This window comes from Betta splendens, chromosome 16 (assembly GCF_900634795.4).
Source record: "Betta splendens chromosome 16, fBetSpl5.4, whole genome shotgun sequence".
In the NCBI taxonomy this organism is placed as follows: Eukaryota; Metazoa; Chordata; class Actinopteri; order Anabantiformes; family Osphronemidae; genus Betta; species Betta splendens.
The window spans coordinates 2,007,381-2,022,362 of record NC_040896.2 but is presented as its reverse complement, the minus strand read 5'-3'; the positions used below and the strand labels follow the sequence as shown (position 1 = coordinate 2,022,362).

The 14,982-nt window shown below is 43.8% G+C and overlaps 1 protein-coding gene across 5 annotated transcripts in view; it reads right to left on the bottom strand.

Annotated features, from left to right (window-relative positions):
* Nucleotides 1–7,811: 7,811 nt before the first annotated feature.
* dyrk1b (dual-specificity tyrosine-(Y)-phosphorylation regulated kinase 1B) overlaps nt 7,812–14,982 on the bottom strand; it is a 63,848-nt gene continuing 56,677 nt past the window's right edge. For 4 of the 5 annotated variants that reach the window (XM_029128134.3, XM_055503238.1, XM_055503237.1 and 1 more), the window contains exons 6-13: nt 14,778–14,927; nt 14,475–14,611; nt 13,822–13,968; nt 13,576–13,716; nt 13,347–13,467; nt 13,009–13,191; nt 12,485–12,588; nt 7,812–11,446 (exon numbers count right to left, since the gene is read on the bottom strand). In XM_029128134.3, the coding sequence (XP_028983967.1) occupies nt 10,931–11,446; nt 12,485–12,588; nt 13,009–13,191; nt 13,347–13,467; nt 13,576–13,716; nt 13,822–13,968; nt 14,475–14,611; nt 14,778–14,927 (1,499 nt within the window). In that variant the 3' untranslated portion in view covers nt 7,812–10,930. The remainder of the gene's footprint in view (nt 11,447–12,484; nt 12,589–13,008; nt 13,192–13,346; nt 13,468–13,575; nt 13,717–13,821; nt 13,969–14,474; nt 14,612–14,777; nt 14,928–14,982) is intronic. The other variant, XR_005896738.2, reaches the window with a different exon arrangement.

Below are 14,982 nucleotides of genomic sequence, written 5' to 3'. Positions count from 1 at the left end.
ATGGGATCTGTAATAGGTGTACGCTAGTTGCAGGGTACGAGGCGAGGTTGTTAGACTTAGAGTCTCGGCTTCGCACCTTAGAAACCAGGCCAGCTAGCCAGTTCCCTTTAGCCGGTGCGGAGCCTCCTAGCTTAGCTGCTACCAGTCCCCCGGCAGGTCCCAGGCAGCTGGGTAACGACTGGGTCACGGCTCGTAAGAAACGTAGCTTTAGGCAGGCGCCCACGGTTCACCACCAACCGCTTCACGTTTCAAACAGATTTTCCCCACTCAGCGACACATCCGCTGAGAAACCCACTCTGATCATTGGTGACTCCATAGTCCGAAACGTGAAGTTAGAGAATCCAGCGGTCATAGTTAGGTGTTTGCCTGGGGCCAGAGCGGGCGACATTGAGTCTTGTCTTAAGATCTTGTCGCCAGTCAATCGCCAATCGGAAGTCACTAAAACTAACATTGAGTCGGTGTGTTCGTTCGCCAAAACAATGTCGGACTCCGTAGTTTTCTCTGGACCCCTCCCCAATGTGACCAGCGATGACATGTATAGCCGGCTGTCATCGCTCCACCGCTGGTTGTCTAGGTGGTGTCCTGCAAACGGTGTGGGCTTTGTGGCTAATTGGAGCACTTTTTGGGGAAAACCTGGGCTGATTAGAAGAGACGGCGTCCATCCCACGTTGGACGGAGCCTCTCTGCTCTCTAGTAACACAGCCATGTTGCTTAGTCTCCCCACTCCGTGACAACTCAGAGTGGAGCTCAGGACGCAGAGTCGCAGTCTTACACGCCTCTCTGCATGTTCTCTACAGCCGCCACCCACTCCTAGTCTTAGTTATTGCATAGAGACTGTGTCTGCTTCTCGACCACCTAAACTATAAAAGATAACAAATCAAAGAAGAGTGACTTACCAGAACTTAATAAACATTAAAACAGTTCCTCTTACAGAACAAAGTAACAGTAAGTTAATAAAGTGTGGTTTATTAAATATCAGATCTCTCTCATCTAAATCCTTTTTAATAAATGACTTGATAAGTGACCATCACATACATCTGTTCTGTCTCACTGAAACCTGGCTGCAGCAGGATGAATATGTTACTTTAAATGAGTTGACTCCAATGAGTCACATCAACTATCATGTTCCAAGAAGTACAGGTAGAGGTGGAGGAGTAGCAGCAGTTTATAAATCAGATTTATTAATTACTCCTAAACCTAAACCTAGTTATAACTCATTTGAGAGCCTCACTCTGAGCCTTTCTCACCCAGACTCTAAAACTCAGAAACCAGTTGTGTTTTGTATTGTTTACCGTCCTCCTGCTCCATATTCGGAGTTCTTAACTGAATTCTCTGAATTCTTATCTGACTTAGTTCTTAGCACAGATAAAGTCATTGTAGTGAGAGACTTTAACATTCATGTAGATATTGACAGCAACTGTCTCAGCACTGCTTTTAACTCCTTAATAGACACTACTGGTTTTACACAGCAGGTAAATGAACCCACTCATCGTTTTGACCACACCCTCGATCTTGTCCTGACATATGGGGTTGAAATTGATAATTTAATAGTTCTTCCCCAAAACCCTCTGTTATCTGACCATTTCTTATTAACTTTTGAATTTAGCACAACTGACCCTATAACAGCTGGAAAGAAATGTTACTATAGCAGATGTTTATCTGACAACGCTGTTGCCAGATCCAAGCAGATGATTCCATCATCTTTTGCCTCAATGTCTTGTAGATACACAGAGAACAGTCACCTTAATCCTTATGAACAGGTTGACTGTCTTGTAGATGATGCTGCAGCTTCTCTACGTACAATGTTAGACACAGTGGCTCCTCTGAAGAAGAAGACAGTGAATCAGAGGAGGTTAGCTCCATGGTATAACTCAGAGATCCGCAGCCTAAAGCAAAGGACTAGACAACTAGAAAGACAGTGGCGTTCCAACAAAATAAATGTAAACTACATTGCATGGAAGGACAGTCTAATGAAATATAAAAAAAACACTTTGTGCTGCTAGAAAAACATATTATTCCTCCCTAATTGAGGAAAACAAAAACAACCCCAGGTTTCTTTTCAGCACTGTAGCCAGGCTGACAAAGAGTCATAGCTGTGTTGAGTCTACTATCCCCTTAAATCTCAGCAGCAATGACTTTATGAACTACTTTACTAATAAAATTATCATCATTAGAAAAAACTTTCAGCAGCGACTTCCTCCAAATGACAGAAAGCACTGTCTAGATCCATCAACTTTAAATTTATTAAATTCTCTGTCTTACCTAGACAACTTCTTCCCCATAACTCATATGGAGTTAACCTCAATAATTAACTCTTCCAAGTCGTCCACTTGTCTTTTAGATCCAATCCCAATTAGATTACTCAAAGAAGTTCTACCTTTAATCAGCTCATCCATATTAAATCAAATCAACCAATCTTTACAACTAGGCTATGTACCACAGGATTTTAAGGTGGCGGTGGTCAAACCTCTATTGAAAAAACCAACCCTGGACCCTGAAGTACTAGCCAACTATAGGCCCATTTCAAATTTACCCTTTATTTCCAAGATTCTTGAAAAAATCGTGGCTAAACAATTATCTGACCACCTGAGTGGGAATAACCTGTACGAAGATTTTCAGTCAGGATTTAGAAAACATCATAGCACAGAAACAGCTCTGGTTAGAGTCACTAATGATCTTCTATTAGCTTCGGACAATGGTTTAGTTTCTGTCCTTGTCCTGTTAGATCTTAGTGCTGCATTTGATACAGTTGATCATAACATTCTATTACAGACACTAGAACATAGAATCGGGATTAATGGAACAACATTGGGATGGTTTAAATCCTATTTGTTGAACAGATTCCAGTTTGTTCATGTTAATGATGAATTCTCCACATGCACAAGGATTAGCTATGGAGTACCACAGGGTTATGTGCTGGGTCCAATTCTGTTTGGCCTATACATGTCGCCTGTAGGTGAGATTATTAGAAAGCATTCTATTAATTTTCATTTTTACACAGATGATACTCAGCTATACATGTCCTTGGAACCAAATGAAACAGATCAACTAGTCAAAATTCAGGGTTGTTTAAAAGACATCAAATCCTGGATGTCCCAAAACTTCCTTCAACTAAACTCAGATAAAACCGAGATTCTTATTGTTGGGCCTAAAAATCTGAGAGAGACACTATTGAGTCAGATAGCCACCCTGGATGGCATAACATTAGCTTCAGATTCTACTGTGAGGAACCTTGGTGTCATCTTTGACCAGGATCTCTCTCTTTTACATCATACATTGAACAAATCTCCAAAACTGCCTACTTCCACCTTAGAAATATAGTTAAAATCAGAAGCATCCTCTCTCAGAGCGATGCAGAGAAACTTATCCATGCATTTGTTACCTCTAGGCTGGACTACTGTAACTCCTTACTCATAGGATGTCCTAACAGCTCCTTAAAAAGCCTACATCTTATTCAAAATGCTGCAGCCAGATCTCTGACAGGACTTAGAAAGAGAGATCAGATTTCTCCTACATTAGCTTCTCTGCACTGGCTGCCTGTAAAATGTAGGATAGAATTTAAAATTCTCCTACTCACCTACAAAGTACTCAATGATAAAGCTCCTTCTTATCTTAAAGACCTCATAGTTCCTTATGCTCCCAGCAGAACACTTCGTTCTCAGAGCGCTGGGCTACTTGTGGTTCCTAGAGTCTTTAAATGTAGAACAGGGGGCAGAGCTTTTAGCTACCAAGCTCCTCTCCTCTGGAACCAGCTCCCTCTTCAGGTTCGAGAAGCTGACACACTCTCCACCTTTAAGATTAGGCTTAAAACCTTCCTTTTTGATAAAGCTTATAGTTAGAGATGGTTCAGGTCACTGGCAATTATTGTTAGTCACAGGAACCATCTCTTAGTTAAGCTGCAATAGACATAGACTGCTGGGGGACTTAATTTATACACTGAGCTCCTCTGTTTCCTTCTACCTCCTCTGTCCAATAACCTCCCATCATTGTCCCATGTTTAACTAACCTTGTCTCTTTCTCTCCAGTAGTTGTGCTTCTCTCTCCCCCCTCCCCCCCCCACCTCACTCTCTCTCCCTCTCTGTCCTCACCTACAGGTATCATTGGACTCAAAGTTTGGTGTCTGTGATGGGCAGCTGCGGATCCAACCATCCTGCCTGCATCCAGTCCCTGGCCCTACCATCCTGCCTGTGCTCTGTTGTTGCTTGTTGTTGCTTGTTTTTGTTACCGTGCTTTTCTTTGTCTCTCTATCCTCTCACCCCAACCAGTCGAGGCAGATGGCCGCCCACATCCAGTCTGGTTCTGCTGGAGGTTTCTTCCTCGTTAGAGAGGAAGTTTTTCCTCTCCACTGTTGCTGTCAAATTAAATGCTTGCTGTATGTGGGATTTGTTGGGTTTAGTTGTGTGAGGTTTTAAACCTTACTTTATAAAGTGCCTTGAAATAACTTTGTTGTGATTTGGCGCTATATAAATAAAAATTGAATAAATGAATAATTGAATAATTGAATTACTTTAATTTGTACTCCTCGCCTATCCCCCACATAATTGGTGCAAACCTGTGTGAGGCTAATCAAACTCAGCCCTTTTTCAGACTAGGTGGTGTTGCTAATTCATTTGGCAATACCACAACCCTCACACTGCCCCAACACTAGCCACTGCTTATAGGTTACCAAAACAGGACTGGGTGGTTTATTTTGTCCAATCCTTGTCAGGCGAGACACAGAGTACATATGTGACCATTGACATGAAAGAGTCTATCCTTCATGACAAGGCGAAAGAAGCCATTTTGTCCAAATATGAAGTCAACAAGGAGACATATCAGCAAAGGTTTCGGCACGGGGAGTCCCCACAGGAGTTGTAGGGGATAGTAGGGTCAACACAGCTATGACTCTTTGTTAGCCTGGCTACAGTGCTGAAAGGAAACCTGGGGTTGTTTGTGTTTTCCTCAATTAAGGAGGAATAATATGTTTTTCTAGCAGCACAAAATGCTTTTTTATAATTTATTAGGCTGTCCTTCCAGTTGTCGGGTCCTGTGCTTTAGGCTGCGGATTTCTGAGTTATACCATGGAGCTATCTGGCAACAGCGTTGTCAGATAAACATCTGCTATAGTAACATTTCTTTCCAGCTATTGTAAGGTCAATTATGCTAAATTCAAAAGTTAATAAGAAATGGTCAGATAACAGGGGAAGAACTATTAAATTATCAATTTCAACCCCATATGTCAGGACAAGATCAAGGGTATGGTTAAAACGATGAGTGGGTTCATTTACCTGCTGTGTAAAACCAATAGTATCTATTAAGGAGTTAAAAGCAGTGCTGAGACAGTTACTGTCAACATCTGAATGTTAAAGTTTCCCACTACAATGACTTTATCTGTGCTAAGAACTAAGTCAGATAAGAATTCAGAGAATTCAGTTAACAACTTATAATCATTGTCATCTATTTAATCACAGTCATCGCTTTAATCTTTGTCAATGTTTTGTGATTTTTATCGTTTTTTTCGTAGTCAACAACGTTTTGACATAAGCATCTTAATCGTTGCAGCAGCAGATCAGCTCACCCACATAATTTTTGAGAAATTACTTTTTGCACTTAGTTTTTTTGTTTAATCAATAATAATAATCAATCTGGCTATTATTACATCGAATGTTACGTCACTGGGGGGGATGGAGCCTGAGCTTGTGCAGGAGGTTGAGCGATACCAGCTAGAAATAGTCGGACTCACCTCCACACAGAGCCTGGGCTCTGGAACCCAACTCCTTGAGAAGGGCTGGACCCTCTTCTACTCTGGAGTAGTCATTTCACCTGACCTTCGGCCATGTGTTTTGGACACTCGGGTGAAGAGAGGGGCTGAGCTGTCAACTGATCACCACCTGGTGGTGAGTAGAAACCCCTTGCAGGAAAGGAGGCTCGAACAACTTGGCAGGCCCAAATGTATCGTGAGGGTCTGTTGGGAACGGACCTTTAACTCACACCTCCGGGAGAGCTTTGACCAGATTCCGAGGGAGTTTGGAGACATAGAGTCTGAGTGAACCATGTTCTTCGCCTCCATTGTCAACGCGGCCGTTCGAAGCAGTACTTCACCATCTCTGTTTTCAGTGGAGGTGGGAAGCTGTTGACCTCAACTGGGGATGTAATCGGACGGTGGAAGGAGTACTTTGAGGATCTCCTCAACTCCTCCGACATGCCTTCTGCTGAGGAAGCAGAGGCAGAGGACTCAGAGGCGGACTCGCCCATCACCCAGGCTGAGGTCACTGAGGTAGTTAGTAAGCTCCTCGGTGGCAGAGCAGCGGGGGTGGATGAGATCCGTCCTGAGTACCTCAAGTCTCTGGATGTTGTGAGACTGTCTTGGGTGACACGCCTCTGCAACATCGCGTGGATGAGGGGGACAGTTCCTCTGGACTGGACAACCGGGGTGGTTGTCTCTCTTCACAAAAAGGGGGACAGGAGAGTGTGTTCCAACTATAAGGAGGTCACACTTCTCAGCCTCCCTGGGAAAGTCTATGCCAGTGGGGGGTGCTCTGGGAGTATGGAGTCCAAGACTCTTTGCTAAGGGCTCTTCGGTCTCTGTACAGTAGATAAGTCAGACCTGTTCCCGGTGCATGACTTCAGCAGGGCTGCCCTTTGTCACCGGTTCTGTTCATTATTTTTATGGACAGAATTTTCAGGTGCAGCCAGGGGCTGGAGGGGGTCTGGTTTGGGGTCCACAGGATAGCGTCTCTGCTTTTTGCAGATAATGATGTCCTGTTGGCTTCATCGGGCCAGGACCTTCAGCGTGCGCTGGTGTGGTTTGTAGCTGAGTGTAAAGCAGCTGGAATGAGAATCAGTTCCTCCAAATCTGAAGCCATGGTTCTCGACCATAAAAAGGTGGCTTGCTCTGTCCAGGTTGGAGGAGAGCTCTTGCCCCCAAGTGGAGGAGTTCAAGTATCTTGGGGTCTTGTTCACGAGTGAGGGAAGGGAGGAGTGTGAGTTTGACAGATGGATCGGTGCGGTCGGTGTATGGGTCCGCCGTGGTGAAGAGGGAGCTGAGCCGAAAGGCAAAGCTCTCAATTTACCAGTCAATCTACGTTCCTACCCTCACCTATGATCATGAGCTTTGGTTCATGACTGAAAGGGCAAGATCACAGATACAAGCGGCTGAAATGAGCTTCCTCCGCAGGGTGGCTGGGCGCTCCCTTAGAGATAAGGTGAGGAGCTCTGTCACCCGGGAGGAGCTTGGAATAGAGTCGCTGCTCCTCCACATCGAGAGGAGCCAGTTGAGGTGGCTCGGGCATCTGGTTCGGATGCCTCCTGGACACCAGGAGGCCCCGAGGAAGACCCAGGACACGCTGGAGAGACTCTGGCTCTCGGCTGGCCTGGGAACACCTTGAGGTCCCACCGGAAGAGCTGGAGGAAGTGTCCGGGGAGAGGGAAGTCTGGAACTCTCTGCTCAGACTGCTGCCCCTGCGACCCGGGCCCGGATAAGCGGTTGAAAATGGATGGATGGATAGAATACGCTTGGTGTCTCACTGACCCAGTGTTTCTACATACAGGTGGGTACAACTAAATAAGTGAAACAAACTAAAAAAAATAGATTGCTGTATTCTGACTTTAGATGATTAAATACAAGTAAAGTAGAGTGAAGTAGCTACTGCAGTTCCAAGGTGAGAATACATTATCATACGAATGCGCCTACCCATGGAGGAAGGAATGTTATGAACTATGTGAGTAACAGACTCCAGCACACACCAAATCACAGGCTAAAGTCAGCAGAAAGTAAATAAAGTAAGACTGTGCACACGGGAACACGGTGATAGAGATCTACATGTTCATGGTTTGGTAGGAAAATGGCTCAGATTTATTTGCATCAGATTCTCCCACAGAGTAATTTAAGCCATTATTGCAGAGGAGCTCAATGTAATGATACACCCCAGCTTCAAAGGAACCAGTTATCTCTTATTGGCCCATAGAAGCACCAGCTCTAACAGAAACTCTCCTTCCCTTTTCTTTCAAAACTGACATATTTCCTTACACAGCACAGTTAATTTTGAGCTATTGTCTTGTGGGCAAAATGATAATGAGATACCAACATTTTTTTTTCAGAAATTAAAATTGAACTATTGCTTCCACCAAGACTCAAACCTGCGACAAAAGCATGCTAGTGAGGTGCATTAACCTTTACACTTTCTAAGATTTAGGTTAGTCAGCACCAGGGAGTGGGAGTGTCTTATGCCTTCCTCAATGTTAACACTTATTTCCCACCTTGGCTACACTAGCCAAAGAGACTGTTGAGAACATCTGATATACTTTTATGAAATGCAGCAGAAAAGATGATCAAAAGCCAATGCACACGGCTACATTCAGCACCTTGTCCATCAGTAGCTTGTCTTACACAAATTGAATGCTGGGCATGAGAGCGCGCACAGCAAAGTAAAGCTCTGTCTGTCTAGGCATGCAGCTGCTTATTTCAGTTTTGAACTGCCATAACTTGTAAATACTACTATACTACATACTATAATCATCATAGTCTTACCGATCCATGTAAAGAATAATACGGTGATGTTGTCATGTGATTTTGTCTTGTGGGCCAAATGATAGTTTTTCCAATAATTGAAATTGAAAGATTGCTCCCACTGAGACTCAGAGCCGGGACAAAAAGCTTTGAGGCCATGCATGTTAACCACTACGCCACCCAAGACTTGCTCAGCACTTACGAGATGACAGCGCGGGGAAGTAGAGGCTGACACTTCTAATTGCTACCACTGTATGCTGAAGTAGTTAAAGCTGAAAGAAGACAAAAACGTAAAAAAAGGTCTCTCCAATCACTTTACTGGAAAAAAATCGGCTAAAAAAAGCTTAATATTTTGAAATATATGAAATATATTAAAAAGTTGTCACTATTACTTTGAAAGCTGGAAGTTTTGATATTTTAATGATTTCTGTAGCTGAAAGCATGCAGGAGGAATTAGGTGCCAGAAAACCTACGGAAGAACAATAAACTACTAAAATAATAAAGATTTGAATCTCAATTCATCATACACTGTGAACCAGAGCAAAGATAACAATAGTGTAAGAGCGGTTCCCACTAATAAGTTTCTGGCTTCACTTGAAGTCATCTGTGAATGTATGACTTTGTCACACTGTTGGGTTTTTACTAATGTTTCAAAGAAGACTAAGCTAAGAATTAGCTTTATTTGTGAAAGAAACAGAAAGAGGAGAGCTGCACAGATACTGTGTTTTTACTCATCATGGTAACCATGGTGATAATCTTAGGATATTCCTTATGAGAGAACATGTGAAGAAAGCACAGTTGTGCTGATGTATACATTCATACACAGTCCACCAAGTCACTATAGCTGCCCTAGCACACTGCAGGAGGACCAGGCCAATATGGAACCTTGTCATTTATCATATTCTTTCTACAAGACAATAGATATTTAAGACTTTGAGCAGGAAACGTTTGATTGTGTGTGTGTGTGAGGTGTACTTGTTATACAAAACCACCAACCAACCCAAGCAAAGCTACAAACTCCACAGGAATGTGTCACTGGTCCAACGCCAGCACAGGTGATAAACTCTGAGGTGTCACCTAAGATTCTTGTGATGTGTCTGCTGGATGACCCAATCCTGGTTCCTAGCTGCACGGTCTGTGTACATTCATTCATTTTACGTTTCTTTTCATTGATGAATGAACTTGTTCCTGCACTGTGGAGGGAGGGTGGCCTGCTGGATCAATTTACTAGGAAGAAAAGCGGAGATCTGATATTTTTTTGACTTTGGTGTGCAAAAGTATAGTCTTTATTCTTATTATATATCCAACTTTATTTTGCCCCAAACCCTCCCCTCTACCCAGGCCCCACCACTGGTGGCATTCCCATTTTACCAGTTACTGTCACTGTTACAATAGCCAATCAGAGCTCACCTGCAGAAAGAAGGCAACCAAACAAAGAAGAGCAGAAAAAAGGGTTACTTTCAGTTTGTTTTTTCTTGTTAAATAGTAATAAATACATTGAGATGCAGTGGTTCTTACTTTATCATTTTCTCTTAAGCAGAAGGGTTAAAAAGTTTTTTTTAAATTTCTGTTTCTATTTCTTTTTATTTCTTTATTGATCTGTGTTGGATCTTTAGCAGCAATCCGGACCAGTTGTCATGGTGATTAGCAGCACAGAGAGGAGAAGCTGTCTGGAGGAGAAACACAACAGGATGAGGAGGAGGAGGAGAACCGGAGGGTGCATAGAAAGGGAGAATGAGGAGAAGGCGATCCCTGCACACGCCACAAAGGCATCATTGTCCTGTCACCTCCTCCTCCCTCCCTCTCTCTATAGTCTGTCATACTCAGGCTGAGTGACAAAAAGAGGACAGACTCAAAGAAAACATGAGCTGCACACAGGAGAAAGAAGCCATGAGTCTTGAACCACACGTTTGTGTTTTCTCCCTTTGAAAACAGATGAATCAGGACTCGGCAGCCTTATATGCTGAGAAATTCAATGTGGGTTAGTGTGTGTGGGTTTGTGTGTATGCGTATGTGCATGCATGTGCTCTCCTTCCATGTACAGCCAGCATATAGAGAAAAATGGGAAATGATGGCTCCTCTCTCTATCCTCTTCATCCTCCTTCTCCTCTGCAGGCTTAAACAACAACCAAGTTGAACACACGAATCCTCAAACCAGAGAAAATAAATCAAATAACATTAAACAACAATAATAATATTAATAAAAACAAACTCATCACAATCATTTCTTTCCAATTCAATTTCAGTCGCAACAAAAGACAAACTAAAACAGAATAAAAGAAGTTTTCCCAGCATCCTCCTCCTTCCCCCTCCTCCTCTCATGCAGTACAAACTGTCTTCAGCACAAAGTTCACCTCTTTGTCTCTGAAGTCTGTCTGGATGTGTGTAGTTGTAGTAGCTGTAGATAAAATTGTATGGCTTTAGGGCATGGTTCAGGTTTTATCAAGAGTTGGCTGGCCCCTCTTCTGAGTCCGGCCTCCCTCTGCCCCCTGCACTGGGGTTATTGTTGTTTGAGGCAGGGTAGTAGTCCTCAGGGGGCGGGGCTTGTTGCCCTGGGGCGGTGGGGGCCGTCCGAGTCCGGAAGGCAGACAGTCCGATTGGCAAAGCGAGGGGTAGGGAGGCAGAGCCAAATTGAGAGGCTTCCATGGAAGACACTGCCCCAAGGTGGTGCAGCCCTAAGGACACGCCTACATCCATGCTGTCACTCATCTGGGGCGAGGATCCCTGCTGCCCCCCCCCACCACTGATGCCTGTCTGTCCACTCTGCCTCAGGCCACGACCACCGTTTCCATGGTGGGAGTAAGTTGGGTGAGGGTGATGAGGAGGGTCCAGGAAGTGGCGCTGGTGTTGTTGGGAGGCAGCCGGCTTGTGGAGCAGCAACTGGGTGTATGCTGGGTCCTGACCCCCACCTCCACCATCACTGCCTGGCCACATTCTCATCTGTTGCTGAGAAGGAGCCTGGTGAGGGAAGATTGGAGGAACAGAGGTAAGACACACAGCAGTGTTAGCTACAGCTCTGCTCTGATGGATGAAAATCCCATTTATCTAATGCTTCTCTCTAATGATCAGCTCCATCTTGTCTCATAGCTCCTTATGCTTCTCTATCAGAGCTGGTCTACCGGGTGGTAGGTTCTGAATGTAGAATGGAGGCAAAGTCCAAGCTCCTCTGTGAAACCAACTTCCGTTCAGGGTCTACTTTAGGAACCTTTCTTCTAGTCAGAGATGCTTTAAGTCACTGTGAACCATTTTATAGTTCAGCTGCTGTAGAATGAGATGCTAGACGTCCTTCATGCACTGAGCTGCTCCAGTTTCCTTCACCTTTCCTCCATATGTGTGTACATGACACCATTGAATGGCTTGTCATTTACAGTCTTCCTTTTCATAATTGTGCATACTCTCTGTCTCCCTCTCTCTGTCCTCATCCAACCATCCTGCCTGGGTTTTTATGCTGCCTGTCTCTGTCCCCTTACTCCAGCCAGTCAAGGCAGATAACCGCTGTCCTCCATCTGGCATGAAGATTTAGCTTGGAAATACATTTGTGAAATCATTATAATCCTCAGGGTCCTGGATATAAAATCATGGATGGTGATTGACAGCAGAGCCCCTTCTACCATTTTACTGCTGAATAAAAATGAAGTAGTGTAGCTATTGATGGGGCAGCAATAGCGCAGGTGGTAGGGTAGTCGTCCTCAAACCAAAAGGTTGGTGGTTTGAGACCCTCCTATCCTCCTTGGGCAAGACACTGAACCCCAAGTTGCTCTTGATGTTTTTTTTCAAGCTGGGGCCTTGCATGGCAGCCACTAGCTATCACATACACTATCAGTGTATGAATGTGAGAGTGCAAGGGGGAATGAGAAGCTGTAAAGAACTGTAAAGCGCTTTGGATTCTTAAGGGTGGTTAAATGCGCTATATAAATTCGGACCATTTACTAAAACAAAATCTCTAAAACACGTAGCCTAGAACATGACGTGCTGGGGATGTAGCGCTATTTGTACCTGAGGGCTGGTCATTTCATAGTCTGAATGTGTTACAGCAGAGTTGTAGTAGCGGTTACTGTAGCGGTAGTTGCGGTTGTCATTGGAAGAACCACTGGAACCACCTGCAGATAAAACACAGCAGCATTAAACCCAATATGGCTGTGTTGTTTTACAAACGTGGTGCAGTGATAAAATGAAGATCATCTACAGCTGGATAACCATTATCACGCCTCATCTGTAATCAACTAAAGCAGAGAGCAATAAATATCACAGAAACAAAAGGTTGTTTAAACTCAAAGACTGTTATTACATAATGCCAGCATGCATCAGGCATAGACTGACTGTTCTACAGGAGACTGCAGCGTGAAGCATTTAAGAATTTACAGATCACATGGATAACACCTATAGCGTAGCAGCATCTACTAGAGGACAGTAGGAGACAAACCTGCATTTATATACCCTGTAACAACATGGCACATGGCAAATGTTGGCTGGTCTGTAATGTATGTATATGTAGGTGAAGCAGGTTGTGTGTATTTTACCAGAGCTAGAAACCGAGCTAGTAGTGGAGGTTGAATGGGAGTGGTCCATGGCAGGAGAGGTGGATGTAGATGAACTAGTGTTGGTTCCTTCATCTGTCGTCTTCTTGAAGAAATTGTGCTGCAGAGCGTAGAATGGTGTGATGCGACTTTTAGGGTCATAGTCCAGCATACGGAGAATCAGGTCTGAAAGATAGGCACTGTTAAGATTATCAGATCAGATTATATGTCATGTCAGGACATCATGGTCAGAGGCAGGTATCTACATAAGGGGGCTAGTGGAGCCTTGTCTCTGGCGACACAGGTATTCCAGAAATACACTGAACTTTGAACTGAACTACCTTTAAATTTCAGGTAGTCACAGGGGGCGTGTCCTGGCTCCCCTGCCCTCCTGCCCCCTGGGCCCCCAGTCTCAACACCTAAGATTTCATGAAGACGTCGAGTGGCTGGGGGCTTGTACTCCTGCAAACACAAAGCAAACACACTCAATGACTGACTGCTCTTTTTGTGGCCCCGCAAAGATGGCAGAGGTCTTGATGACACAACTTATTGTCAGGACCCAGTTTATACCTTTTTAATGTCCTTGTTTTTCTTCACTGTCCACAAGCCGTCTGAAAGTTTGTCAAAATACTTTCTTGCTTTAGGAGCTGCATCAAGCATGTGGGTGGGCGGTATTCCCAGGACCTCCACAATCTTATTCATTTGATCAACCTACACCACACATACACATAGAAGCAACACAATGCTTTGAATAAAAAAAACTATAGCCTCAACACACGTCAAACAAAACAAAATTGTTGTATCTCTCTTTTTCACCTCATTGGAGCCACTGAAGAGAGGCTCCCCTGTGTGCATCTCAACCAGGATGCAGCCTAGAGACCACATGTCAATGGCCAGGTCATACGGCATCCCCAGTAGAACCTCAGGAGAGCGGTAAAACCTGCTCTGAATGTACTGGTAAATCTATGATTTGGAGGGAAAAGCATCATCAGAAGAAGCAAGGCTGCAAAGAACAGTACTTTATTAGTTTTGTCTATTATTAAAACTCTTCTACTATTGACAACATTACTGACTTTTTAAGAAGATGCAACAGGCCAAACACTAAAGATGTTCAGAAAAAATACAACGTAAGAACACCTCGTAACTGCAGAGAGCAAAGTAAAAGAAAGAAAGATTTCAATCTAAAAGGCATAAAATGAGAAATAAAAATGGGTTCATTAATTCTTTTAATCTAATTCGTAACTTATGTATGTATTTCTTCATTTGCAATGTTACACATTCCAACCGATTAAACATGTGGCTTTGATTCAGCAATATAAAGCAGTTGCAGATGTGAGTATTGTGTTTCCAAACGCTTGTATTGTGTCAGCCAAGGTGCCATCAGTGCGTGGCCTTGTTCCACTACCTGGCCACTGAGAGGAGACACGTTCTCCTCAAAGCAACACTAATTCATAGGCAGTGAAGCTCACCCTCTGCCCCAGCTGGCACGAGGATCCAAAGTCCACTATCTTGATAGCGGACCTCTTGGGGTTACAAAGCAGGATGTTCTCTGGTTTCAGATCGCAGTGGATGATTGAAAGCTCTGGCGTAGCCAGGAATAATAATGCTGTGAATCCAAAACACACACCTTTTATTCTTCCAATAGAATCATATCTCTCCCCTACACTCTTAGCAGATGTCCACCATAATTTGCTTATTTATTCTGAAAGCATTCATCATTCATTCGTTCATTTCTGCTCCACAAGAAGCGGGAAATCTTAGTGTTTGTCTACCTGTGCAGAGCTGCTGTGCAAATTTCCTGGTAAGGTTGAGGGACACTCCTCTGAAATTTGTGTTCCTCAGCAGATCGTAGAGGTTGTAGCTCAACAACTCAAACACCAAACAGAGATGATTCCTAAACATAAAGTGACGCTTCAGGTGGACTACACAGAGACAGATCGACAGAAAAACACACAGAGACATATAGGAAAGGGTTAA